At 50.8% G+C, this 27772-nt stretch overlaps 4 protein-coding genes across 6 annotated transcripts in view; 1 reads left to right on the top strand and 3 right to left on the bottom strand.

Moving 5' to 3' along the window:
• Nucleotides 1-265: 265 nt before the first annotated feature.
• LOC122387084 lies at nucleotides 266-4306 on the bottom strand (the record flags this gene model as incomplete). The annotated part of the gene is made up of 2 exons (XM_043376918.1): nucleotides 4138-4306; nucleotides 266-988 (listed from the first exon to the last, which is right to left on the bottom strand). Coding segments are annotated over exons 1-2 (810 nt in total), but the record flags the coding sequence as incomplete, so codon positions are not given.
• LOC122387085 (uncharacterized protein K02A2.6-like) lies at nucleotides 296-4077 on the bottom strand. The gene is made up of 2 exons (XM_043376919.1): nucleotides 2236-4077; nucleotides 296-1657 (listed from the first exon to the last, which is right to left on the bottom strand). The coding sequence occupies exons 1-2, from the start codon at nucleotides 3860-3862 to the stop codon at nucleotides 1653-1655; spliced, it is 1632 nt and encodes a 543-aa protein (XP_043232854.1). The 5' UTR covers nucleotides 3863-4077; the 3' UTR covers nucleotides 296-1652.
• A 15649-nt stretch (nucleotides 4307-19955) lies between the features above and the next one.
• LOC122387086 lies at nucleotides 19956-21953 on the bottom strand. The gene is made up of 3 exons (XM_043376920.1): nucleotides 21829-21953; nucleotides 21158-21309; nucleotides 19956-20897 (listed from the first exon to the last, which is right to left on the bottom strand). The coding sequence occupies exons 2-3, from the start codon at nucleotides 21274-21276 to the stop codon at nucleotides 20072-20074; spliced, it is 945 nt and encodes a 314-aa protein (XP_043232855.1). The 5' UTR covers nucleotides 21277-21309; nucleotides 21829-21953; the 3' UTR covers nucleotides 19956-20071.
• The window catches only part of LOC122387087 (larval cuticle protein 65Ag1-like), a 29780-nt gene continuing 23894 nt past the window's right edge, over nucleotides 21887-27772 (top strand). The window contains exons 1-4 of one of the 3 annotated variants that reach the window (XM_043376922.1): nucleotides 21887-22016; nucleotides 23510-23677; nucleotides 23898-24035; nucleotides 24440-24791. In XM_043376922.1, coding sequence (XP_043232857.1) covers nucleotides 23669-23677; nucleotides 23898-24035; nucleotides 24440-24676 — 384 coding nt within the window. In that variant the 5' untranslated portion in view covers nucleotides 21887-22016; nucleotides 23510-23668 and the 3' untranslated portion in view covers nucleotides 24677-24791. Of the gene's footprint in view, nucleotides 22017-23089; nucleotides 23678-23897; nucleotides 24036-24439; nucleotides 24792-27772 lie in introns of those variants that run through there. The other 2 variants (XM_043376923.1, XM_043376924.1) reach the window with 2 other exon arrangements.

Here is a 27772-nt window from a genome sequence, read left to right as displayed (position 1 = left end):
GAAGATCACGATGCTGCCCAGTTTTACGAACAGTGAATAAAAGGTGTTTCGTGCTCCGTGCCGTGCCAGCAAGTGACGCACGTCACTTATTGGCCCACACGTTGATATCGATACAAAAGGCGACCCACAACATATCGATATAAGCGGCTCACAACATATCGATATAGGCGACTCAACATATCGATACATCTCCCCCCAAAAAAAGCAAAACGGTACAACAGACTACACGCCTACTCGTACAGGGGATCACGAACGCGACCCGTACAGCCGCTGCGGGTCCTGCCGGACTCGCCGCTGCGGAAGGACAGGGCTCCGGCGTCTGACCCGGCGGAGAGATAGCCGGCCGCGGCATCGAGACAGTCGGGCTCGGCCGCACTGAAACACCAACAGGCACGCCCGGCGACGGCCGCACAGATTCCGGCACGCCCGGCGACGGCCGCACCGACAAGGGCACCGGGAGGTCCGACGAGCCCGTGGGAGGCTCGATCCCCGGTGACAGGCGCAGGGCGCCTCGATTGCGCCTCACTGTATGACGATTGTTATCTACCACATAACTTCGTCGCCCGATCCGCTCACGCACTGTCACTCGCTCACGCCAGTCCGGGTCGATCCTTGTTCGCACCCGCACTACATCCCCAGGCCGCAACGGCGGCAAGTCGCGAGCTCCGTGATGCTTGTTGAAGCTCCTTCGTTGAAGCTCCTTCCTCTCGCCATCTCTCCTCCTCGCGGCGTCGAGTGTAGAGTCCTGACACTCGACGACCCGCGGACGCGGAAGCCGAGTCTGGATCTCGCGTCCAAAGAGCAGACGAGCAGGCGACTGGCCTGTCGCCTCCACCGGCGTAGCGCGGTAGTTGAGCAGCGCCAGATGCGGGTCCCGCTGGCGGAGGAGCCACTTAGCCGTCCTTACGGCGCGCTCAGCGGCGCCGTTCGAAGACGGCGTGTGAGGGTCGGTTATCCGATGCCGGAAACCGTACTCGGTGGACAGGTTCTGGAACACATGTGACGTGAACTGAGTTCCACCATCGGATGTTACCATGTCGGGGATTCCATGGCGGGCGAATAGCGTTTTGAGTCGTTCTACTACCGCCGAACTCGTGAGACGGGGAAGACGTTGAATCTCAAGGTATCTGCTGAGCACATCCACTGTAATCAGGTAATCGTGACCGTTGTGATGACAGATGTCACAGGCAATGTGACTCCACACAGACACTGGGACGGGAGTCGGTATGAGTGTCTCACGATGCTGTTGTGGACTGTTTATCTGACAAAACTGACACTGGCTCACATATCTCTTCAGATCCTCAGAGATCCCGGGCCACCAGACTGATTGGTCAGCTCGTTGTCGGCATTTGGATAGACCAAAGTGGCCATCATTGTGCAGCTTATTCAAAATCTCTGACCTGATACTCGAAGGGATGACGAGACGGTTGCGGTACAGGAGCAGAGGGCCTGACGACAGGTGCACCACACTCAGGTCATGCCGGACGCTGAAGTAGTCCTGCAGGGCCCTCGGACCCTCCATCCAGCCATGAAGAGTCTGCTGGGTGACACGACAGATGTCATCATCTCTCTCCTGCAGCACCCGAATCTCCTCCAGGCGGTGATCACTCACGGGCAGGCTGCCGATCACGCCGGACACGTAATCGCTGACGTCATTCTGCAAGACAGTGGCGAGATTGTCGGTCTCTTTGCAGGGATGCCGGGATAGGTAATCTGGTACAACATGCTGCTTTCCAGGCACATAGGTGGCGACTGGATTGTACCTTGTCAAACGCATCAAAAGTCTCTGGCATCGAACAGGTGTGTCGACTAGGCTCTTTGAGTTGATCAACGGAATCAACGGTTTATGATCTAACTCAAGTCGAAACTGTGGTAGACCAGACAGTAGCATGTGCATTCGTTCACACGTCCAGACAGCAGCCAATAACTCTTTTTCAATTTGAGCATATCGTTGCTCGCATGGGGTCAGCGTTCTGCTACAAAACGCAACGGGTCTCAGCTGGGAGTCGGGTTGTCGCTGCAGCACACAGCCACCGATGCCATAGCTGCTCGCATCAGCACTCACAATGGTCTCTCTGGTTGGGTCATAGAAAGCTAACACAGGAGCACCAGTTAGCATCTGCTTTACTTCGTCAAGAGCCTTTTGCTGAACATGGGACCACACCCAGGCTACATCCTTTTTCAACAAGTCGTTTAGAGGTTTCAGCTTGCTTTGAATCTGGGGCACAAACTTACCCAGATAGTTGACGGTTCCAAGTAGGCTCCTCAGTTCCTGCTCGTTCTGTGGCGCCTGCAGTTCTCTCACTGCTGCGAGCTTGGCAGGATCCGGTTCCACTCCTCTGCTGCTGATCTTCTGGCCCAAGAAGATGATGCTGTCCTTCTTGAACTCGCACTTCGCTTTGTTCAGCTTCAGCCCGGATGACTCGATCCGCTGGAGAACTGCCTGCAGACGCTCGTCGTGCGTCACACTGTCACCGTACACAACAATGTCATCCATGTATATCAGTACACCATCGAGACCAGCCAGCATTTCCTGCATCTTTTTCTGAAAACATTCAGGCGCCAGGTTTATCCCCATTGGAAGCCGCTGGAATGCCTTCCTGCCAAATGGGGTGAGGAAAGTGGTCAGTAGCTGCGACTCCCTGTCCAGTGGGAGCTGGTAGAACCCCGAGCTGGCATCCAGCTTGCTGTAGATGCTCGAACCTGCAAGTTCAGCTGTCAACTGTTCCACGGTGGGGATAGGGTGGATCTCTCTCTTCACACACTTGTTCAGGTTCTTGTAATCGACCGTGATGCGTACTGAACCACCACCCTTGGGAACGGGCACCATTGGTGCACACCAGTCGGTGGGTTCTGAGACTGACCTGATGATTCCAGCATCCTCCATTCTCTCCAGTTCCTGTTTCACCGACTTCAGCAGTGGGAATGGCACATTACGAGCAGTATGCACAGCAGAGGGTACGGCATCATCAACAAGCCTGATTTTGATTGGTGATGTGTTCATCAAACCAGTTGGACCAAACACATTCTGAGACAGTCTCACCTCTCCAGTGAATTCAATCACTCCGAGCCTCTCTCCAGTGGAGCGTGACAACAGATTCTGAGAAGTGTCCAGAACATAGAAATGTTCATTCTCAAGGCTCACCTGCTTGTACTTGATGGTTGCACTGAATACTCCCAGGACATCAAGGGCACCACCAACACTGGTCAGCTGTCTTGAGGTGGGTAGCAGGTCTGGCTTCTGCACCATCTGCTCATACTGCTGGAGAGACATGACGTTAACATCTGCACCAGAGTCCACTTTGAAACTGACTTGACTTTGACCAACCTCAACAGAAACTGTCCAGTCCTTGTTCTTGTGCCCTTCAACCACCCCAAGAAAATAACCTTCCTCCTGGTCCTCATCATGTTCAGTATCTGGGACACATTGGACACTCTGAACTCTATGGCTTGAACCCGAGCAAACATTTGCAAAGTGGTCCCTGCCACCACACTTGAAACAGGTTTTCCCCAGGGCTGGACATTGCTGCGGACTGGTATGCCTCCTCCTTCCACAATACCTGCATGTTGTGGAGAGTAGTGATCCTCTGCCTGCTCGTCCACGACCTGATCTTGGTCTGGACGAGGCTGGATCTGGCTGGCTCTGGCTTCGTCCAACAGCTGGTCCAGGCTGGCTTGGGCGTCTTGCTTGATGTGGTGCTGGCTTGTATCTCGCTCTGCTTTCAATCCTGTTCACATTGTCTGTGGTACTCGGGTCATGCACGAGTTCATGATTACGAAGCATCTGCACCACAACTTCAAGAGTCACATCTGAATCCAGAGCTCGTAACTGAATCTGCTTGGACATATTTTTATCTTTCATTCCTGCTATCAGACGATCTCTGATCCTTTCATTTTTGTCAGCAAACTGGCAGTGTTCGGCAAGGCAATGCACTGCTCTAATGTAGCTTTCGTTCGACTCGGAAGCGCCTTGTGTTCTAATCTCAAAAGCATGCCTCTCAGCAATCACATTTCTCTTTGGGGTAAAGTACCCATCAAAACAGCGCACAGCAGCTTCAAATTGTTGTGAGGGAAAGCTGCTATGCTCAAAATAATATGTTCAGCCTCTGGCCCCATTGCATAAACAAGTGCACTGACCTGGGTTTCCTCCTCATCGAGATTTAGCTTTGACGCCTGGCGATATCGTCTGAAGCGGTCGCGCCACAGAGGCCAATGCAAGGCCATCTATAGAAGGTACAGTCACTCCCCCGCCGACCAATCAGAGACAGATCCTGAGTGACGTCACCCCTGATGCTCGAAAGGGGTACTCCATTCCTTTACAACATAAAAATGACTAACTTCATTTGAAGATTGTTGGTGACATTCTACAGACATCGCTCAACCATTGATGTCATTAGAAAGTCTAACTAATTTTCTAGCGATAAAAAAGAGCAGCAATATGCTAAGAAATGGCCGGTTTTGAAGATATAGACGATTTAAAAACCCTCTGCAGTTGCAGGAAAGCAACGTAAAAACGCATCGAGCTTATATTTTTACTAGGAATAAATCATTTTTCAGTAAGTTTTTAGATATGGTATCGATTTATTCAACAAATTTATTACAATATTTTTATTACTTGGAACTTTATTTCAAAATAATATTTTCAAAAATGGCAACTGTTGGCAAGTAGCTTTGAAGCGATTGTGGCGCGCCGCGCCATTATTGTCCTGAGGCCCCCATATGATGTCATCAAAAGTGGAGTGACATGGGCCTGGGCCAATGCTCTGGTGAAGTAAAATCAAACTGTTCTGGTGGGGTAAATCCAGACATCACTGCTTGATGTTGTCTTGCTTCTTCTCGCTTTCTTACACTTCTTCAAGTTGCTTTTAACCCACCAAAAATAAGAAATCAAAACCGCAAGTTCACCACAGGCTGCGCCATGTTTCGTGCTCCGTGCCGTGCCAGCAAGTCACCAAGTGACACGTCACGCCTTTATTGGCCCACACGTTGATATCGATACAAAAGGCGACCCACAACATATCGATATAAGCGGCTCACAACATATCGATATAGGCGACTCAACATATCGATACAAAAGGTAACATGTGATAACATATACAGTTATTGTGCATCCTCTTTTGACACGTTTTTGCTATAATAGGCGGATCCAGGCGTCCAAAAAGGGGGGTTATGTTTTACCTCCCAACATAGGTGCCCTGACACCGCCTATGCATTACCAATACAATTTTAGTCGTTCTCTCATAAGAAAATTATAACATAACAAGACCATTACCACCCTTTTTAGAAACAGTACCAACAAAAACCTTATTTACTATACTTTTTGTGTACCCCCAATCTCAATGATCTGTATCCGCCTATGATTTTAGAAAATGCATATTTTTAGGATCCATGTGAATTCCTGGTTCATTCTCTATCGATCGGCAAAAGTTGCGTTAAGATTGGTTCAGAAACCTGGCCGTGATAAACAGTCTAAAATGTATCTGCAATTTGCCCGTTTTTACCCCCCTCTACCCCCCTATTGACATTTTTTAATTTTTATTTTTTAGAAATGTAGATCACGTTGAGCGAAATCGAATGCCGTTTGAATTTTGAAAATCGGCCCGTTAGATCTCGAGATATCAAGGGGGGTCGTAAACAGCCCCCCCCCCCTGCCACTAATAGGGGGTAGCCAGGAGCCTGCCACTAATAGGGTTAACTGAAGTAACTAGGTCACCATCGCTCATAGTTTTCTGTCCATCCTGGTCCGTGAATTCAGAATTCAGAATTCAGATTTATTCAAAAGAAGTCCACTCACCATGGCTTTTCACTCTTTCACGTCAGTTACAAGTACAAAAAGGACGAATTTAGGCTACATTCACGTTCCACACGCATACCACTCATACATCAATTCACTCCGATCATCACTGAGGATCGACAGATCCGACGACCGCTCTGACAGCTCTGCGGAACCCGGGCTCACAGGGATCTGCCCCATATACCGTTGAGCAGTGTCACGCCACGGTAACACATTCTCCGCCTACCGGATTCAGTGCGTATGTTGGGGCGGCTGAATAGATCGGCTTGTCTCGTACTGTAGGTGTTGGCTCGATCTCGGTCCAATAGTTCCACATAGGTACTCAGGCTGCTGGGTCACGATAACACTCGCCAGCGCACACACGGTGTGGTAGTCGATCAGCTGCTCTACCTTGAGCCAACGGAGCCGCTGTATCTCACCGCTAATATGGTCGAAACGGCGCTTCCCTGTCACTACACGGGCACAGAAGTTGACAATCTTCTGTACACGGTCGCGCTGGGTGACTCCGCATGAGCCGTAGACGGATAGGCAGTATCGAACCACGGACAGGACGAGTGCCTCAACAATCACCTTCAGCGTCTGTTTTGGCATGACATGGCGCGCATGAGATAACCCTATCAATAGGTATGCCTGTACACTTCCTTGTGATGTATGTCACATGTGTCTCAAAGCTGAGGTGGCGATCAATGAACACACCGAGGTTTTTAACCTCTCTCGAGTCGGCTATAACATTGCCACAGATGCGGACAACAACAGGCGGCAGCGTACGGAGCATCGCGGGTGTTCCCAGCACAACCATCTGTGTCTTCTTGGTGTTCAACTTCATCCCGTTGTGACAGAACCAGTTGTACACATAGCTGAGTGCGTGTTCCATGCTGCTGATGATTCTCTGGATGTCACGCTTGCTGCCGGATACTAATAGCTGCGTATCGTCGGCATATTGAACAGTAGTGACGTCACTCGGCAGTCCAAGGCTCAAATCATTCGCAAACAGCATGTACATGATACAGCTAAGTGCACCGCCCTGGAACACACCGATGGTATTCTCCCTAGTCCTAGATAGCTGATGCCGTCCCCCAATAGAGCTCACGCGGACTTGCTGGGTATGGCCGTACAAATAGCTTCGGAACCAGTCCGTATCAATGCCGTACAGGGTGAGCTTCGCTAACAGTGTGGCATGCGGCACAACATCGAAACATTTCGATAGATCGAGCAAAACTAGCACAGATATTTCGCCTCTATCCATGGCACAGAGTATTCGATCGGTAACGACGTGAAGCGTCATCGTGCCAACTCATCTGGTGCTGCCATCTGTCTTGAGCCTTTCTCGGGCAGGTAGCATAGAGGTCGCTACAGAACCGAAAACGCCTATCAAATGATGCATGGCTGGCATCAGTCGTTATCAAAATTACTTTACTACTCGTTATTTATTGCTGTTGCCGCTCGTTGAGTCGTTATTGCTGCTTGGAGTGGTATGGAGTGGCACACACGATGCTTTATGGGGTGTGTGCAATTACTTACGCTCAGAGTGAAGTGGTACGCTAAAAGAACTGAGACGTTCAGATGATGATACTCGTGCACATAACGATGATGCCGATCACTACCTACCGACACGAGTACCTACCTACCTACTTACCGACAATCAACATGTGTTTAGTGCTCATGGTGTAAATTAAAAAGCAGGTGGTGCTTCGCCTTTCTACGTCCATAAAACACCATTCATACCCTGACTTGCACTAAATAGACGATATTTCAGGTGCTGAATATCTGTCATGCAGCAAATTCGAAAAAATAACAGTTACGCTGTTTATTTTTCGAATTTGTTCGAAGCTTCGTTATATGAAACTCAACCATCGACTGAAAGAGCGCTCTCCTCAACGGTTAGGTTTTTTCTCTCTTAGTAGGTACACACTAGAGTAAATCGGCCATTTACTGCAGATGCATGACCAAGTAAATGCGTTTTACAGACATATTTTATAATGAACTTTGACCGCTCATCCGTTGCAACGCGTATCTAATTTGATAGTGCAGGCATGCATCTGGGGATAAAAAATGTGTGATCTTTCCTCGCCGTCGAGTCCCTGTTTGTCGTGGTGCCTTCTCGCGCGTTTCGTCCTTTGTTGAGTGATTCAGTGTTATCCACATCGCGGCGCGCATCGTATCTCTATCCACATCGCGTTAAACTCAACAGTATTTCCTCCTTTCCGACAGGTTATTGGTAAATATCTGCATGTCTAAAATTAGCTGATATTTTGCCGGCCACATTCTCCTAAAATACCACAGAGTCTATCTCCAGAGGAATAAATTTGCATGCAGAACAAACGCTGAACGTGACCATGAATTAGGCGCTAACCTCAATCTGTCAGAGGCGGGCACGACCCATTCTTCGAACCCGCGCGGGATGAGCTGCCTTGTCCTGTTTCATCACACGCGCTGTACGTGAACCATAGAGAGACGATGACATCGCGCCATCTTGTCATTCCACGAATCGAGTCTGACCTGTGAAACAGCACGACCAGCCAAGGCCTTAGAGTAGTCGTTTTCTCCTAAAAAAACATTCGCTGAATTCAGAAGTGGTTTCTTTCAAGTGGTCTCATCATCGGCTGGTTGGCTTTCAATAGTTTGTCTCCCGGTTCTCTCCATTGGAGATCGGTGTCCTGCCGGGCTGGTATCAGCCCCCTCCCCTCCCCTCCCGAGCAGACGGGAAGGGACGGACAGGGGCACGCGGGGGCGTCCGCGCCACAAGGTCCCGCTGCCTGCCCTCTGACCTCGGCCAGCGCCCCCGGCGGCAGAGGTACGATGGAGCGACCCGCTGCCCCGGCTGGACGACCCTGACAGACGGACCGGTTCGCAGAAACCAGGGAGCATCCCGCGCCCCGGCCATCCGACCTTGGGAGCCGGGACAACCGGGGCTCTCGGTAACAGGAGGCTGAGAAGAGTGTTCACAGGCGGATAGAGCCCCTGAGTTTGGCAGAGGGTTATACCTAACAGTTGGTGTTCCTCTTCAGCTCTCAACGAGCGAAAAAAAAAAGATCGACGAAATGAATCTTCCAATCGCGGCATGCATGACTTCCCTATTAGTTATTATGAAGTGACCGACGAAGCATGACTTACAAAAGGGGAGTCAAACTGTGCGGCTTTGTAATTTTCACGCTTATCTACATCAGCTGTTGCAGTCTACTGTTGCAGTCTCCGAATGTGGTGCAAGCTACTGACGGCACCGTTGAAGTATCCATGCTTGGTGTTAGCTGTTGACCGCTGTTGCAGTCTCCATGTGTGCTAGCTGCCGGCCACCGTTGAAGTCTCCGTTACTGGTGTTCCTGTTGACCGCTGTTGCAGTATCCATGAGTGCTAGCTGCCGGCAATCTTGGAAGTTTCTGTATCTGGTGTTAGCTGTTGACCGCTGTTGCAATCTCCACGTATGTTCGCTGCCGGCATTTGTTGAAGTCTCCATAGATTATGCTAGCTGTTGACCGCTGTTGCAGTCTCCATAGGTGTTGATAGCTGCTCACCTTTCAGCTGCTATATCTAAATTGCCGTACCTTTGCATTCCCGCCAATAGTTCTTATCCCATTAAAATTGCTTACAGGAGCAAGTCAGAGTTGTTATGAAATTGCCTAAGATACCATGGTTTCTAGCCTCTAACTATAACCTACCAACAGGTTCTTTCAGCAGTCGGCAACAAATTTTTTGTAGCATTTTTGTTACCAATATGACACCAAAATGATCCATTGCACTCCTATAGGAGTTCTTACAGCAAAAGATACATACATACATACATACACTTTTATTTTCAACATTACAAATGAGCAAAACATACACAAAAGATGTCAACAAGTAAATCCTTGACCCAGGAGTGAATAGAGCTACCCTCTAAGGCCGTGGAATTTGTAACCCGTTCATCCTCAAACATATGCACCACATTACTGGCACCACACTGAATGAGTGTATCATATCTGACGCGGCTAGCGGCAAGAGATGAATAGTCACCTGACCACCCGCTCAGCCAGCCTCGTGGACACACTCTCAGCCCTCTGCGCCTCTGCCCGCTCCATTTGAGAAGGTCAGGGTCAGTCTCTTGGCGCTTGGTAGGCATGACAGACGTGAAATGATGGCTGAGTTTGGGTAACCCTAACGGGCCGCGCGACCCAGCCACTTTCCACTGGCATGTGTTTACACTGGAATGTCCGGAGAAGAAAGGAGAGAAGTGACGGGAGGAACAGTGAGATGGAGATGAAGACGGGACGGAGACGAATCGGAGACGGGACGAAATGTTTAAACAAAGACAAAGTTAGGAGGTAAATAGAAACTTAGACGATGGCAGATACATGACCTATTATTACCCCATGCCCCACAGATAAAAAAGAATGAGGTATGCATTTTGCACAATTAATATGCTCAGTTGAGTCAGTCGCAACTTGCAAGGATAGATGACAGATCAATTTTACACACTTATCCTTGGCAGCCGATCGCCAGGCTGTTCAGACCTCACGTCCGTGGGATGGTCGTCCACGGACGTCATGTGACGCTGGTGACGCGCAGGCTTCATCAGCGGTGCCCGAAAGCCCGATTGATTGTGTAACACATGGCTTGCAAGTTGCAGTTTATAGTCGTGTGACGCATATACGTTATTAGATGAAAGGGAAAGACTTGCTACCGAAGGAAAGTGAACTGTATACAGTATAGGCAACTGTGCTCGAACGCCTAATTTGCAAGTAAACAAGTTCAAATAACTATGATGCTCTGGTAAACAAAGCCATGCGGTTTTGCACTGATGGTGCTAAGGTGCTTTAACCCTATTCCTGGCGGGGGGCCTCAGGAGCCCCCCCTGAGGTTTTTTGGTTATTTCTCCCAAACGCGTTGAGCTAGGAAGCTCAAATTTTCTGACTTTTCCTATAAGGCTTCTACGCAACATGTCTGAAAATTTTGAGTTGATCTGACCTCAGGTCAGGTCACCAGAGGCGGTTTGGTGACCCTACCTCAGAAAAGTTTGCAATCACGCCAGAGCTAGAGTTTTTGACCGATCAATTTCTTCTCTTCAGGCTTTAGTTAGGGTACCAGTATGTGCAATTTGTATATCTCGGAATTTTGATATCGGTGACCTAAGGTCAGGTCAGTTTCGCGACCTCCCCATTATAAGTCAATGGGGGAAAAATCAACTCCCTGTTTTTACCACTAAAACGGGTCGGAATGGCCCCATATACCATACATGACTTCACCACCCTTGTGGCGCAGTTGGCAAATGCGTTCACGTTTGGTGTGGGAGGCCCTTGGATCAAAGCTGACCTCTGGCAGCGTTTTCCTCGGCCGGCTCCTACCCAGGAGATGGCAGTAACTGGGGAGTGTTCGCTCGGTCGTGGGGATTACCGCTGTGCCAGCCAGCGCCCCCGGCCGCAGGTACACGGGCTTGATCCGCCTTTAAACAGATCCTTCGGTCCGGTGACATGTCCCGAGGGCACGGCCTCGCTTCATGTCCCGGAGCAGCCCTCTGACCTGCCGGGCCCGAGAAATCGGGATAGCCCCAGCGTGCGCACCAGTGCGGTGCCACCTGGGGTGCGTGACAGGAAGCGTGCGGTCAAGGCTGTCCCGTGTAGCGGGTGCCGAAAACGATTCGTACCACTGCCGTGTATATAGTGTACTAACCCAGTATGAATGTGTGCTACTAACGACAAAAGCCCAGGTCGGGCACCAAAAATATTAAAAAAAAAAAACATACATGACTTCATATGCGATCAACCTTCACTACCTTGAGGTCTGTTTTGCTGTTGGGCAGCTGTGAGGTCATGTGACGTCATCAAAGGTCACCAAAGGTTTTTGGCCAATAACTCCGTACAGGAACAAGATACAGACGCGTGGATGGTCTCATTGTGTTCAGCTCGTCAAGACGCATCGAATGATATACATGATGACCTCGAGGTCACGTGAGCTGAGGTCAACCTTTGACCTTGACCTTTCGAGGTCAACATATATATCATTCGATGCGGATTGACGAGAGGATCGCGATGATGCCCTTAGTTTGTTCCTATCTTGACTAATTTGAAAGTTATTCGAGAAAAACTCTCTCCATATCTAGCGCCGCCATTTTGACTTTTTCGACCCCTGTGACGTCATCTTTGACCTGACCTGAAAATGACCTAAGTAAAAATTGTAGACCTTGTCCATACGTATCCGATGTCGTTTACCGCTTGTCGCTATCTTGCTTCGTTCTCGAGATCTCAGGGGGGCCGAATCGGCCCCCCCCCCCCCCGCCAGTTTCTTGTCCCGGCGGAGCCCGCCAGGAATAGGGTTAAAGGTAGTGTGCCAGCTCTCCTGGACCGTATGGAGTTAATGGCCCAGATAAGGAGAACCGGATTTTTAGAACTTATCCATACCTTCAAAACTCATGGAAACGTCTTAAATTCTTCAAATTTTGAGTACCCCAGTGCGAAATTCGCCCCGACGGGTTGTCGGTCGTACCCCAACCACATTTCACACCACTATGAACAATAAATGCACACACTGAAATCGCTAGTACCGATAGGCTCATCCAATCAAGTTTTGATAAACCCGTTCATCATCATCTCCTGCGGTTTCGAACACGCCTGTTAGGTGATGCGGTAGACCGCGCCCAAAGCCAGGGCCCCGGTAACGTGAGGTAGCCGAGTCGGGGCAGCGTGCGCTGACCCAAGCCGGGGCCGCGCGTCCTCCCGGTGTCATGTAATAGCCCGCGGGGATGCGGTAGACCGCACCCAAAGCCGCGACCCCGGCTTGGGTCAGCGCACGCTGCCCCGACTCGGCCTACCTCACGTTACCGGGGCCCTGGCTTTGGGCGCAGTCTACCGCAGGTGGCTTCTGCTCATACTTTGTCGTGCGGTGGTGGTGCGTCGGGCCGCGCGCTCTGACTTCGGCCAAGAAAAATGCGTCAGCTGATCATTGTCATTTTTTGCCACTTTCATGTGGTGAGATGGGGTCATAACTTTAGAGACGGCTGTTTCATATCAATTATTTTACATAAAATAATATTTCAAACCATAAATTAATGTTCGACAGCCAAATTAAAGAAACAATACCAATACAGGCTTACAGTTTAAATTCGACATTGTGTTGTCTACGATTAGACAGCTGATAACTCATTAGTGTCATGCGGGGCAGCTGATGTAGATAGCGCAGGTGTAGTTACCTACCACCTACCTTGGTTGTTTTCTCTTTTGGCGGAAACACGGTCTCGACTTCCCCTCCTCGCTCGCCCAGGTGTCTGTGTCTGCCGATTCCTTCTTGCGTAGCTGAAAGACGCCCCGAGCGGAGGGGAAGGAGACTTGGGAAGGAATGGGTGACGGTGGGGCGGTGGGTGGGTCTGTTAGGATCCTAGTTTTACTCTCGCTGATGCACGTTGGTGTGGAACTCGTTCGGCGTAGGAAGACTATGGTGGTGATGTTTGCCAGCGTTGCCTTTCTTTCACGGATTTGTTTTCTTGTTGGATTTTGCTGCTCACATGTCGATTCACACATACATCACTCGCACTCAAGACTGAACAGTGAACATTCAACTCGACTAATGTGCCCCGCGCCCTTGCCGACGGCTCGCCGGCGGGCACCCGACTCCGTCTCCCGGCCGGCCCGGGCGCGGCGCCGCGGCGCGGCCGTCCCGGTTACCTGACCCGGCCGGCCAAAGGTCGGACCGGCTCCGGCCGCCGCTGTCAGCCCGCGGCGGGCCCGGGGAGGGGTACTACACTACATTCTTCCATTGTCGTGGTAACATGCTTGGTGAGGGCAAACATTGGCATGATTTCTTTCCCATTAATATTAAAGTATTGCCTGATTATCTCGTCTAGTGCTGCCATCTGTCGAATGTTGTTCTCCCTAGTTGTTCTTCCTAGGGGTCGCCGCAGTCTGCCCCGCCGCAGTCTGCCCCGACACTAATGTTCCGTGATTATCGCCGGCTCTAATACGGTCCCATTAGTGTCATGCGGGGCAGCTGATGTAGATAGCGCAGGTGTAGTTACCTACCACCTACCTTGGTTGTTTTCTCTTTTGGCGGAAACACGGTCTCGACTTCCCCTCCTCGCTCGCCCAGGTGTCTGTGTCTGCCGATTCCTTCTTGCGTAGCTGAAAGACGCCAAAGGACCGCCCGTTAATTGTGGAGCGCCTAACGGATAGTTTTTTTTTTTTTTTTTTTGGCGAGAGCCAGACTGTGAGATCACAGTGAACGGCAGTGAATGGTCACGAGAGCCGTAGGTGACCAGGTGGGTTATGCGGACAGCCTCCATGTCTAAGTGGGCAAACGCGGACAGCCTGGTGTATCACAATGTGGGGGCTATCGCGGACAGCCGGGCATGTCTACAGGTGGGGCTATCGCGAACGGCCCTGCATGGATGGATGTGGGGCTATCGTGGACGGCCCGGGGCTATCGCGGACAGCCCTGCATGTACGTAGGTGGGGCGATCGCGGACAGCCCTGCATGTACATTTTTTAGGTGGGGCTATCGCAGACAGCCCTGCATGTATGTAGGCAGGGGGTAGCGCGGACAGCCTGACCTGTCACAATTTGGGGCCATCGCGGACAACCGTCCACGTCTGCAGGTGAGGCCATCGCGGACAGCCGTGCACGTCTGCAGGTGTGACTATCGTGGACAGCCGTGCAATGTGCATGTCTGCAGGTGAGGCTACCGCGGACAGTCGTGCCCTTTGTAGCCTCGCTATCGCGGAACGCCGGGCATGTCTGGAGGTGAGACTATCGCGGACAGTCGGGCATGTCTATAGGTGGGGCCATCTCGGACAGCCCTGCATGTATGTAGGTAGGGCTATCGCGGACAGCCTGACAGGTCATAATGTGGGGCCATCGCGGACAGCCGTCCATGTCTACATGTGATGCTATCGCGGGCAGCCGTGCACGTCTGCAGGTGAGACTCGCGGACAGCCGTGCATGTCTGCAGGTGAGGCTATCGCGGACAGCCGTGCCTTTTTGTAGCCTCGCTATCGCGGACAGCCGTGCATGTCTGGAGGTGAGGCTATCGCGGACAGCCGGGCATGTCTATAGGTGGGGCTATCTCGGACAGACTTGCATGTATGTAGGTAGGGCTATCGCGGACAGCCTGACGTGTCACAATGTGGGGCCATCGCGGACAGCCGGCCATGTCGGCAGGTGAGGCTATCGCGGACAACCGTGCCTTTTTGTAGGTGAGGCTATTGCGGACAGCCTGACGTGTTACAATGTGGGGCCATCGAGGACAGCCGTCCATGTCTGCAGGTGAGGCTATCGCGGACAGCCGTGCATGTCTGCAGGTGAGGCTATCGCGGACAGCCGTGCCTTTTTGTAGGTGAGGCTATCGCGGACAGCCGTGCCTTTTTGTAGGTGAGGCTATCGCGGACAGCCCGACGTGTTACAGTGTGGGGCCATCGTGGACAGCCGTCCATGTCTGCAGGTGAGGCTATCGCGGACAGCCACGCACGTCTGCAGGTGAGACTATCGCGGACAGCCGTGCATGTCGGCATGTGAGGCTATCGCGGACAGCCTGACGTGTTACAATGTGGGGTTATCGCGGACAGCCGTCCATGTCTGCAGGTGAGGCTATCGCGGACAGCCGTGCCTTTTTGTAGCCTCGCTATCGCGGACAGCCGTGCATGTCTGGAGGTGAGGCTATCGCGGACAGCCGGGCATGTCTATAGGTGGGGCTATCTCGGACAGACTTGCATGTATGTAGGTAGGGCTATCGCGGACAGCCTGACGTGTCACAATGTGGGGCCATCGCGGACAGCCGGCCATGTCGGCAGGTGAGGCTATCGCGGACAACCGTGCCTTTTTGTAGGTGAGGCTATTGCGGACAGCCTGACGTGTTACAATGTGGGGCCATCGAGGACAGCCGTCCATGTCTGCAGGTGAGGCTATCGCGGACAGCCGTGCATGTCTGCAGGTGAGGCTATCGCGGACAGCCGTGCCTTTTTGTAGGTGAGGCTATCGCGGACAGCCGTGCCTTTTTGTAGGTGAGGCTATCGCGGACAGCCCGACGTGTTACAGTGTGGGGCCATCGTGGACAGCCGTCCATGTCTGCAGGTGAGGCTATCGCGGACAGCCACGCACGTCTGCAGGTGAGACTATGGCGGACAGCCGTGCATGTCGGCATGTGAGGCTATCGCGGACAGCCTGACGTGTTACAATGTGGGGTTATCGCGGACAGCCGTCCATGTCTGCAGGTGAGGCTATCGAGGACAGCCGAGCACGTCTGCAGGTGAGACTATCGCGGACAGCCGTGCATGTCGGCATGTGAGGCTATCGCGGACAGCCGTGCCTTTTGTAGGTGAGGCTTTCGCGGACAGCCGTGCACGTCTGCAGGTGAGACTATCGCGGATAGCTGTGCATGTGTGCAGGTGAGGCTATCGCGGACAGCCGTGCCTTTCTTATCCTCGCTAACGCGGACAGCCGTGCATGTCTGGAGGTGAGGTCTCGGACAGCCTTGCATGTATGTAGGTAGGGCTATTGCGGACAGCCTGACGTGTTACAATGTGCGGCCATCGCGGACAGCCGGCCATGTCTGCAAGTGAGGCTATCGCGGACAACCGTGCCTTTTTTAGGTGAGGCTATCGCCGACAGCCTGACGTGTCACAATGTGGGGCCAACGCGGACAGCCGTCCATGTCTGCAGGTGAGGCTATCGCGGACAGCCGTGCATGTCTGCAGGTGAGGCTATCGCGGACAGCCGTGCCTTTTGTAGGTGAGGCTATCGCGGGCAGTCTGACGGGTTACAATGTGGGGCCATCGCGGACAGCTGTCCATGTCTTCAGGTGAGGCCATCGCGGACAGCCGTGCATGCCTGCAGGTGAGGCTATCGCGGACAGCCTGACGTTACAATGTGGGGCCATCGCGGACAGCCGTGCCTTTTTGTAGGTGAGGCTATCGCGGACAGCCTGACGTGTGACAATGTGGGGCCGTCGCGGACAACCGTCCATGTCTGCAGGTGAGGCTATCGCGGACAGCCACGCACATCTGTAGGTGAGACTATCGCGGACAGCTGTGCATGTCGGCATGTGAGGCTATTGTGGACAGCCGTCCATGTCTGCAGGTGAGGCTATCGCGGACAGCCGCGCACGTCTGCAGGTGAGACTATCGTCGGTATGTGAGGCTATCGCGGACAGCCGTGCATGTCTGCAGGTGAGGCTATCGCGGACAGCCGTGCACGTCTGCAGGTGAGACTATCGCGGACAGCCGTGCATGTCGGTATGTGAGGCTATCGCGGACAGCCGTGCATGTCTGCAGGTGAGGCTATCGCGGACAGCCGTGCCTTTTTGTGGGTGAGGCTATCGCGGACAGCCTGACGTGTGACAATGTGGGGCCATCGCGGACAGCCGTCCATGTCTGCAGGTGAGGCTATCGCGGACAGCCACGCACGTCTGCAGGTGAGACTATCGCGGACAGCCGTGCATGTCATGTCGGCATGTGAGGCTATCGCGGACAGCCGTGCCTTTTTGTAGGTGAGGCTATCGCGGACAGCCGTGCCTGTTTGTAGGTGGGGCTATCGCGGACAGCCGTGCATGTGTGTAGATGCAGCTATCACAAACAGCCGTTGATGTCTGTAGGGGAGTCTAAGTGGACAGGTGAGGGGATGGGACAGGGCCACTACTGCAAACAGGCGCCGCCGGGGGTGTCTGCCGACCCCTTATTATTTCTCAGCCTTGGCGCCGGGTCGGAAATGCATCTTTGCGTCACAGTCTGGCGCTGCCAACTGGTGTCAGGTAGGTGCGCGTTCCGTGTAGGTATACGGTCGGTGGACAGGCTCATGGCGGCAATGCAGCATAGCAGCAGGCATATACGTGCATCCACAGTGTGGCACATTGCCAGCAGTGACCTGACCCCCAGTCGGTCCGCTGCAGACCGGTGAAAGGCAACACCCCCGATCAACGGCAGTCCGACCGCCGGCCACAGGCCCGTCATGGCCTTTCAAGGGCAGCTGACGTCACGCCGGATGAGTCACCCGGCCGCCCCCGGTGCGGAGGACGGTCAAGTGTCACACGCCCGCGCCTGCGCCGCTGGCAACCACGTGACCATCAGTAGCTATTGTTGCTGCCGCCGCCCGCGGCGCTACCAGCGTTGGAAGTGCCACGTAGAGCTGACGTCACGATCACGCTATGGCTGGTCGGACCCGCCAAGATGGCGTCAGGGCGACAGGGCATTGGGCGTAGGCCATGGACATCAATACTGATGCCAGGCAAGCAAAGAGTATATAGGGCTAAAAATGCATGGCAGGCTAAGAAACGTCAATGACTGGGGCCAGGCAAGCAATGACATTGGTGGAAAGAACCATTGTAGGTAGGTACGGAAGAGGAGGTCATCCTGGTTGGCCGGGCACAAGATAAATGTACAGAAAGTCACAGGTTCATACACTGAGCAAATCACACCGGGGTGAGCTGCTCCCCAGGCACATTGCAGGTGGTGAGACACCTGATTGCAGTCAGTGTGGGGCTCGTTATGGTCAGTAATGTGGCGCACGGCGCACGGCCTCGGCTAGGGGGGGGGGGGCGATGGGGGCAAACTCTTATCATGTATGCTATATTGAATCGCCGTTAGCGATCACGTGAGTGAGTAAGGTGCAAGTGGCAATCACCACCGGCGTGTTATGGGACGCGGCGAGGAACGGGCGAGACAAAATGGCGCCCGGCGCCGGGGGGGGGGGGGGTAATCTCCCCATGCACGCGGTGAAAGCCGTCGACAGACCTAGTTAGGTAGCAGGGAATGTCCAGTAACATACCTGCAGTTTTTGCTGGCGAGGGGCCATCGCGACCACAGTAGGATCCTAGTTTTACTCTCGCTGATGCACGTTGGTGTGGAACTCGTTCGGCGTAGGAAGACTATGGTGGTGATGTTTGCCAGCGTTGCCTTTCTTTCACGGATTTGTTTTCTTGTTGGATTTTGCTGCTCACATATCGATTCACACATACATCACTCGCACTCAAGACTGAACAGTGAACATTCAACTCGACTAATGTGCCCCGCGCCCTCGCCGACGGCTCGCCGGCGGGCACCCGACTCCGTCTCCCGGCCGGCCCGGGCGCGGCGCCGCGGCGCGGCCGTCCCGGTTACCTGACCCGGCCGGCCAAAGGTCGGACCGGCTCCGGCCGCCGCTGTCAGCCCGCGGCGGGCCCGGGGAGGGGTACTACACTACATTCTTCCATTGTCGTGGTAACATGCTTGGTGATGGCAAACATTGGCATGATTTCTTTCCCATTAATATTAAAGTATTGCCTGATTATCTCGTCTAGTGCTGCCATCTGTCGAATGTTGTTCTCCCTAGTTGTTCTTCCTAGGGGTCGCCGCAGTCTGCCCCGCCGCAGTCTGCCCCGACACTAATGTTCCGTGATTATCGCCGGCTCTAATACGGTCCCATTCCCGTACGTCGTAACTCTATAATGACCTTTGCTTATTGTCACATGTGCGCCGCATTCGCGATTGTTGCCGACGCCTGTTTGCAGGTCAGCCCACTACAGTTGTTATACATACATATCGAAAAACCGATAAACTTTTAGGCGAAAAAAGCACTATTTTAGGCCCATTTTTGATTTTCTTTGCGATATTAGGTAAAAACAGAAGCTTCTTATCCTAGGAAAAATAAAATGGGAAATCATTGGAAGGTGGCACATTACCTTTAAAGCTGCATTTTGTAACGTGGCTGCCGTGGATAAGTACCGATAACAATGGGTGAATGCAGGCGACTTTTGGCTTTTGGTCGCGATCCAAGATTCATTTCAAATTAAGTTTTGCGCAATTTTCAGCCTATGCTTGATGATGTTTGCTTTGGCAGGCAAAATGGTTTTCTCCTTCTCCTCTGTCGCGTTTGTCTGTTTGAGCTTTGATGGTCGGGTTGCCCCGAGCCCCATCTAGCAGCTAGAGCAGTTCGCTTCCTACAGGTCACCTTCAGAGACGGATCAGCAGGCACGAAGGTCGGTCCGCTACCAGCCTCCGGTGATCAGGAAAATAAATGAATTATACAGCGAAAGCGAGATAACTTTTAGAAATATGAGTTCCCGCCCGGAAGAGTCTGTGATATGATTAATCTGCACCTCATTTGGGAAGTGAAAATGAACCCTGATCTTTTCAACCATCGCACAGATAGGAAACAGCCCTGCCGGAAAATATATTCCGAACTCCCGTATTTGTTTGAACCTAGATCTGCCATTTCGCACGACTGACAACACCCATTGCATTTATTGGAAGCATCACATAAAGAAATAAATACAGTCAGTGTTTTGATATTATGACAGATAACATTTTCCGCAGAAAAAAAGCAACTTTGTATTTACTCACAGCCGGATTCAGCGACAATAAGCCGTGCATTTCCTAACCCAAAAAGTACGATATTCGTGCGACAAATTAGTGCCGTCGAATTTCTCTTTGCCTGGCTGGCTTAACACCAACTGATGGCCAGCCGCCTGTAGAGCTCTCAACTGCTTCAAATAGCCTCTCAAACTGTGTCCATATGACGGCTCGTCCTTATCAGCAGAACCTTCATAGACTTTTCGTGGGAATCGTAGCGTCATTGCTAGTTGTGGTATCTTCCGCAGCGTGGCGCCACTGCCGCTTTGTTGCAGCAAGACGCCCCATCCGTCAAGCACATTCATCTTCAGATAGTCAATCTGATGTCGCTGATGTCCCGCCTCTTGCACTAGGTCATCAAAGCTAAACATATCGTACTCGCGATTATTGTAACTCATAACATGTGAATTCCCGGCCAGTCCAATTGGATGCACGTGCACGTGCTCAGGAATGTACGATGCGTTCACCTGCTGCAGCGGATCAAACACATGCACTGTGCACCCGAACTTTGCCAGCTCCGTCTCAAACGAGAGACCGGCCTCGATGCCTGCTGAGTAAACGAGACATGGCTTCCCCGGCAGGAGCAGGCCCTTTCCCAGACAAACGGGCGTTCTGGGGTCCATGAGCGGCGTCACCCCACATGAGTCGTCGCCGGAGATGTCGTCACAGCCACACCTGCCTCCAGGGTAGATGGTACTCCGACAGACAGACCTCTGACTGGCCGGGGATAGCAACTGAGCCAGCTGAGTGACCACCTCAGGCGGCGAGAGAGACGCGACGTCCGAGACATCAGACGACACGGATCTCTTGTTCCGGACATGCGCACTGGAAGAGGAAAAGCATAAAGTCCTCTGTTTTGGTCTTCGTTGTACGATTGAATGCCAGTACTTTTTGCTATAGGTATTACTAGCCTATGCATGAAAAACATCAGCTGAAGTTTAAGCCCAAGCTGATAAGCTGATGTGATAATCTGAAGCTTTGTTTATGGTCTCCTATAATTTTATTCCTTCTTGGTTTCCCAATTATTTCAATAAAACTCAGACATGTCACCACGGTGCTCATTGCTGATAACCATTCCCACTCACCTGTTGCCTGTAATGTGGTCTTTCGTCGGCTGTTGAGATGTTATCACTAGCAGTGTGACAGCGGAGCCAAAAAGTGCCGCTGCCACCAATCGTGGTAAACTTCTATTCTTTGGCAGCATTCTGGCCGACTGGCCTTCGCTTCACGTCACTCGCTGTGGAAATATTCATCGTCAAGTATTTGTATATGTACACTGTAAAAACTAGTTATCCGGCCACCTTTCACTATCAAAATGCGAGTAGACTTCACTTTTCACTTACAAAATGTGAGTACACTTCAATTCTACTCGCATTTTGTTAGTGAAAAGTGGCCGGATAACTAGGAAATTAGTAAACGTTTTTGTTACAGCGTAGTTAAGCTTTGCAATCCCTTATTCTTGTATTTTAGTAAGTTTTTAAGGAAGCAAACATGCTCATAAACGTATCAAACGTATTAAATTTGTATGCAATCATTCTAACGAATGCACTTTAGAGTTATTTAGGGCCTTTTTCTATACGGGCAAATCTCAGGACCGTGGTATGATGATGAGGGATCCAGATTTTGCTGAATAAGATTGGTTTTTATCTATACGTTAATGTTCTCATGATTAGTTACCTACTCGTACATAATAAAGGTCATCAGACAGTAAATTGAACAGCATGCAGCGGGGCGAGAGAAAGAGCGAAAATCTCACCTAGTGTACTGACGCTGTTTATATTTTACATCCGCTCCACACCATGTTCTGAGTCCGGCGCACGCTACCAATGCTCCGCACTCCAAGCCGCACTCTCTCAAGCACAAGCACACGTGATTGCAGCGTCCGGCAGTAGCGACTGGTGTTCGTCTGTGCAGCGCTGAATGCCGCCGCCGCCAGCCGGTGAGGTTAGTGAACCCAGCGCCGCCGCCTGAGGCGCATGTTGAGCCCGCACTTGCATGGGCGCGAGATGAACACACTGCTCCGAGTGGAGAGAGCGGTAGAAGGAAAGAGATGGAGAGTGGGTGGAAAGAGAAGGGAGGTGTGTAAAGGGGCGGAGAGGGACACGGAACGAGGATGGAGATGTTTGGAGGGATGGGAAGGGTGTGGAAAAAGTGGGTGTGGACAGCGGGCGCGGGGAGAGTCAGAAATCGGTGCGGGAAGGGACTGAGATGATTGCAACGAGGGTGCAGAATGATGCCGAGGGAGACCAAGAGAGACAGAGACAGAGAAAGAGAGACAGACAGAGAGAGAGAGAGAGAGAGAGAGAGAGAGAGAGAGAGAGAGAGAGATTTGGAAAGAGGTCAGGAGGAAGCGATTCAATTGCCTTGGCTTGATGACCATTTTTATGGTCGACTTTTAATGTCATGTTTTGATTGTTCACCCATTCATTCGACTTGTTGCGATAAGAGGAATGCGAAGATTCCTCTGTTCCCAATAGCTAGACCTATGTATGAAGAAAATTATCTCGTCTTATTTCAACTCTGTCAATATGTTGCTGAACTGGTCTTACAATTGCCCATCGAATGTCTTTTCTCGCCTTCTAAACTTCCTGCTCGTAAGCCGCACTATTGTTTGTCGGATAATTGTCGGCATGTGGGAAACCATAAAATGAGGTATTCGGTGATAGTGCTGCTGGTGTTCTTTTCGCCTAAAGAAGTAATTGGGATAGATATAGTAAATTTTAAAATCTCGTTTGCCGTTTTTCAGTGCGCTCCTAAGCTTTCGAGATCTAGCGCGGAGCAGGCAACTACTCCCGCTCGCTCAGAATTTAGACCGCCATCCACACGAAAGAACAGCTCAGGCCAGGTCGAGGCTCCACTTTTAAATAAAGGGGAGACCCGGGAGGTATGGGCCCCCTGGAGGTATGGGCCATCGCAGTTTTGAAGAAGTGTTGCGTATTTTTACACATTTGACCGCGTAAACTGGTAGCAGCCATTCCGTTATTTGTACAACCCACGTGATTTTCAAAATCTTCCTCAGTCTTCTTTGGCAATGAGCGGTGATAAGGCGTTTTTGCCCTCTTCGAGTAAAATACTGTACATTCAGAACATTCGTGATAAATTTGAACCAGGCTCGTTTTATGATGTCAGACCAATGCTAACACAGTTTAAAGCATGCAAATTAAGGCTGGATAGACAATTTGAAGCTTTCTTGCAAGATTATGGGCTGAGATGCTACACGCAAATTCTGGCGTCCTAGCCGGGAGGTTCTGGCCACCCACCCCCGTTGATCCTAAATCAATAAAAAGATGCTTTCATTAATGAAGACAAGCGTAGCAGCATAGCTATCGCCAACAAGATTTGCAATTTCATGTTTTATTTTAGACAACACTACCTAGTTAACTTTCATTACCCACCTCTCGTGTCCACTCATCACACCAGTACCTACTTCTCCTCAGATTCAAGGATAAAGCACACAAGACCGGCCTATACCGGGCACCTTGTCCCTGACCGTGAAGGTCAGTCATGGGAGGCATAAAAGCGGGAGCGGCTGGGAAGACGGCACCAGTCTGCTGACACATTCAGTTCGTGACCACCGGACTCCTACACCCGCAGCCATGAAGCTGGTGAGTGCCATATTGCGGATAATGAAGATGATGTGTTTTGTTACAAATATTCAAATATGACGCAAAAATGTTGATAAAATAGCGGTGTAAAAAGAATATGCGTTACCAATTATTTGAAAACCATTTGCTACTGCTCTAGTTAGTTATGAGCATACAGTATGCACTTCATTTCCTATTAGCTGTATTCATTTTTTGAACTAATCACATTGCCTTTCCGCAGATTGTGCTGTTCGCCTTTGTGGCTGTGGCCGCCGCCGCTCCTCAGAACCAGCCTCTGGTCAAGATTCTGAGCCAGTCGTTCGATCAGGATGACCAGGGCAGCTACCAGTACGCCTACGAGCTCGACAACGGACAGAGGGTACGTACGTAAACGTATTCTGAAAAAGTCCTTAGACATTGACTTTATATATCTGCATTCTACAATATCCCAATATTTTACCCATGCCTTCTGGTCGAAGGAAATAGCCACATTCGAAGGTTGCATAGGGTTTTTTCGCCTTCCTCTCAGAACCAACCCCGCGTTCGATGTCTGTCGGACGACGAAGATTCTACATACATACGTCGTCCGGCAACCCCGTTCAAGGCCAGCGGGGGCTCGGCTGCGGTTATGGAACGTGATTGGCCGGACGGCGTAGAAACTTCGTCGTCCGAGAGACATCGAACGCGGGGCAAGTATCGGTCGCCAATTATGTTCGTATACTGGTCAAATAAGATAAGCGTTTCTACTTAACAATTTTGCTAACATATGCGTTTTATTTTCAGGCTGACGAGGCTGGCCAGTCTATCCCCGGCCCGGAGCCCGAGACGGGATCCATCGACGTCCAGGGCTCCTACGCCTTCCTCGCCGACGACGGCAACACCTACTCGGTGTCGTACCGGGCCAACGAGGGTGGCTACCAGCCTGAGGCCGACTTCCTGCCGGTGGCTCCTGCCCAGATCCCCGAGTACGCGCAGCTGCGCCAGGAGCACCCGGAGCTCTTCTGGGCCGAGACCCAGTAAACCTGTGATATGTCTTTCTCCATTACCACATTTGAAGCTCATTCATTCTTTGTGATCTTCTCTCGATGCCATGATCATTTTTGCTGATCTTGTATAATAAATGATTCAGTTACGGTATAGTTTGTTCGTGATTGTTTTATTGTACATATACCATTGCAAACTCTAAACACACCACACCTGGGCTGACAGCGGTTGCAGTTTCATGCAATTATTCGGAACACATTCGGAACGAAAAACTCGCACCACTGCGGAAGCTCAACCATGACACATTGAAATGTGGGAGGATGTATTTAACCCCCACCCCTCCCCAGTTCTGATTTTGCGCCTTATGTGGTATCCGGAAGAACGTCAAATATTTTGAAGGATTATTTTGGCATAAAATGCTGCGTCATTTTAGTCCAGTTTAACCAGCGCATGACTAGGGTATTTTCCATAACGCGAGTGACTGGGGGGGGGGGCTCTCCCGAGCCCTCCCCTCCAATCTCCGAAACTACTGGGCCGTTCGTTAAAATTCAAACGGCGTCTGATAGTCCTGGAAAAACTGTCGAATGAAATTTATTTTCATTGACCTGGAGGTCACCGATGACGTCAAAGGTCAGGTCAAAGTAAAAATTGTCGGCATTTTCCTTGTTCACAATTTAGGCTCTGGCCGCCGGCTGACAAGTCCGATCATGCTCATTTTTGGTTTACGCACTTAGATACGCACTTGCCTTAGATACCCTGAGGGTACCTACGTAGCTTTAACTTCGAATTTTTCAGGTCAAGGCCAGGTCATCCTTGGTCACAAAAATCAAAAACTTGGCTATTTTTGAAGATATTGGGCTAAAACTTGCTAGAGTAGTTTATCAGTGTTTTTTTCTATTACATGTATTCCAATTTTTGCGAGAAATCAAAAATTAAAAAAAAATCAATAAAAATATTTTTTGTATTTATAAAAACATATTTACAAAATCAAAAACTCGAAAATTTGAGATAACAGTTTGGTAGCTACGTATATTTGTAGTCCACCAATGCAAAAAAAGATCTAGCTTTAAAACTAAGCTCTTGAGGGCGTTTACCGTAATTAAATATTTTGCATCAAAATCGGCCGACATGACGTCCCTCTGACGTCATTTCCGACCAAACTATTGTAGCTAGAAAATTGAAATTTTAACACAAGGTGTAAACGTACTTTAACTTCGAATTTTTCAGGTCAAGGCCAGGTCATCCTTGGTCACAAAAATTGTATATCATGTTTCGGTCATGTGACGCATGTTTTATGGTCCATTTTACTCGTAGATTTCGAAATCAATGTCGTCTGTGTCATTTGCGGTCATTCTCAGCTGAATTTACAGGTCAGGTCACTTTCAGGTCAAAAAGGTCAAATTTGAAAATGACATTTTCAACAAAAAAGGTGTCTTTCACATGCAGTTTGAGCTCAGAAACACGATGGTGCCATTTATATTGTTGTACGATGTCAAAAACATACTAAAAACGGCTTTCAAAAATATACAATTGTAAAATTTTGACAATAATGCAAAAAACTTGGCTATTTTTGAAGATATTGGGCTAAAACTTGCTAGAGTAGTTTATCAGTGTTTGTTTTATTACATGTATTCCAATTTTTGCGAGAAATCAAAAATTCAAAAATAATCAATAAACATATTTTTTGTATTTATAAAAACATATTTACAAAATCAAAAACTCGAAAATTTGAGATAACCGTTTGGTAGCTACGTATATTTGTAGTCCATCAATGCAAAGAAATTGGATCTAGCTTTAAAACTAAGCTCTTGAGGGCGTTTGCCGTAACTAAATGTTTTGCATCAAAATCGGCCGACATGACGTCCCTCTGACGTCATTTCCGACCAAACTATTGTAGCTAGAAAATTGACCTCTGTGTGCCCCTTCTTCCCGGACAAGCCATACTGACGACGGGCAGCGGCAGCGCTACCTCATCCACCCACCGCACCTGACTCTGCGACAGACCGAAGCAGTGATGAGAGCTGCTTCTGCCGGTGCAACTCCCCCTACTACATCTACATCATCAAACATCACCATCGAGCTGCTGAATGTTCAGTCGCTTCTGCCTAAGCTCCCTGACATCGAAGCGAAACTTCAGCAGAGAGACTCGGACATCATTTGTTTCACTGAGACAAACCTCAAGACCGGGACACCGAGCCGCCTCGTCAGCCTACCGGGCTACAGGCTGTACCGGCAGGACAGGATGCTGGGACGGAAGAAGGCAGGAGGCGGTGTTGCAATTTACATCCGCGACGCCCTGCACGCCACCCGTATCGACACACCAGCGCCCTCTGGACCGTCCCACACCGAGTCTATATGGCTCAGCGTCAAGTTAAACAAGCAGCGAGCTACCACCATAGGCTGCATATATCGACCACCATCTACCAGTTCCACTCAGGTTGAAGCTGACTACCTCCACATCAATGAGCAGCTACAGACCGTGATTACCGCCCACCCGACTCAGAGGATCGTACTGGCCGGAGACTTAAATTCCGATGCCGTCACGAACCCGGTCGGTCACCGTCGCCTCTCCGAGCTGGAGCAGCGCTTTGGACTTGGTAATGTTGTACGCCAGGCCACATTCTGTCGCGGTGACGTCCAGTCTATTCTGGACGTGATGCTGCTGTCACGAGAGTTGTGCGAGGCCAGCGTCCCACCACAGTGCACTGTCGAGAGTTGTCACTTTGTTAGCCACCACCGCCGTGTCGTTACCTGCCTGTTTGTACCGCGTGCAAAACGTATGCCGGTGTACCGGACAGGGCGCGACTGGAGGTCATTTGACAGGGAGGCATTTCTCACTGATGTCGAACATGTTGACTGGCACGCAACCGTCCCTAGAGATGCTTCCTGCGATTTACAGTGGGATGCATTTGAGGGGGCCGTGGGCCAGTTGTTGAACAAACATGTTCCAATGCGTAAGTTTAAGGTTCACAACCCCGTGCCTCCACCTGTCAGCCAGGATACGCAGGAGCTTATGGCTCAGCGCAGAGAGGCCCTTCTCAATCGTGACACTGACGCATATCAGAGGCTGAATGTGTTGACGAAGCGAGCAATTCGTAAGGATAGGAGAGATGACATCGCAGAACGTGTTCG

Source organism: Amphibalanus amphitrite, unplaced genomic scaffold (genome assembly GCF_019059575.1).
Source record: "Amphibalanus amphitrite isolate SeventyFive unplaced genomic scaffold, NRLGWU_Aamphi_draft 000273F_arrow, whole genome shotgun sequence".
Taxonomy (NCBI): Eukaryota; Metazoa; Arthropoda; class Thecostraca; order Balanomorpha; family Balanidae; genus Amphibalanus; species Amphibalanus amphitrite.
Note: the sequence above shows the minus strand (reverse complement) of the source record. Positions and strands in the feature narration are given on the sequence as shown.

Coding starts and splice junctions, on each gene's coding strand:
- LOC122387085 (XM_043376919.1), bottom strand. CDS start 3,862: ATGAAAGATAAAAATATGTCCAAGCAGATTCAGTTACGAGCTCTGGAT.
- LOC122387086 (XM_043376920.1), bottom strand. CDS start 21,276: ATGCTGCCAAAGAATAGAAGTTTACCACGATTGGTGGCAGCGGCACTT. Junction 20,898..21,157: donor GACCACATTACAGGCAACAG/GTGAGTGGGAAT, acceptor TTCCTCTTCCAG/TGCGCATGTCCGGAACAAGA.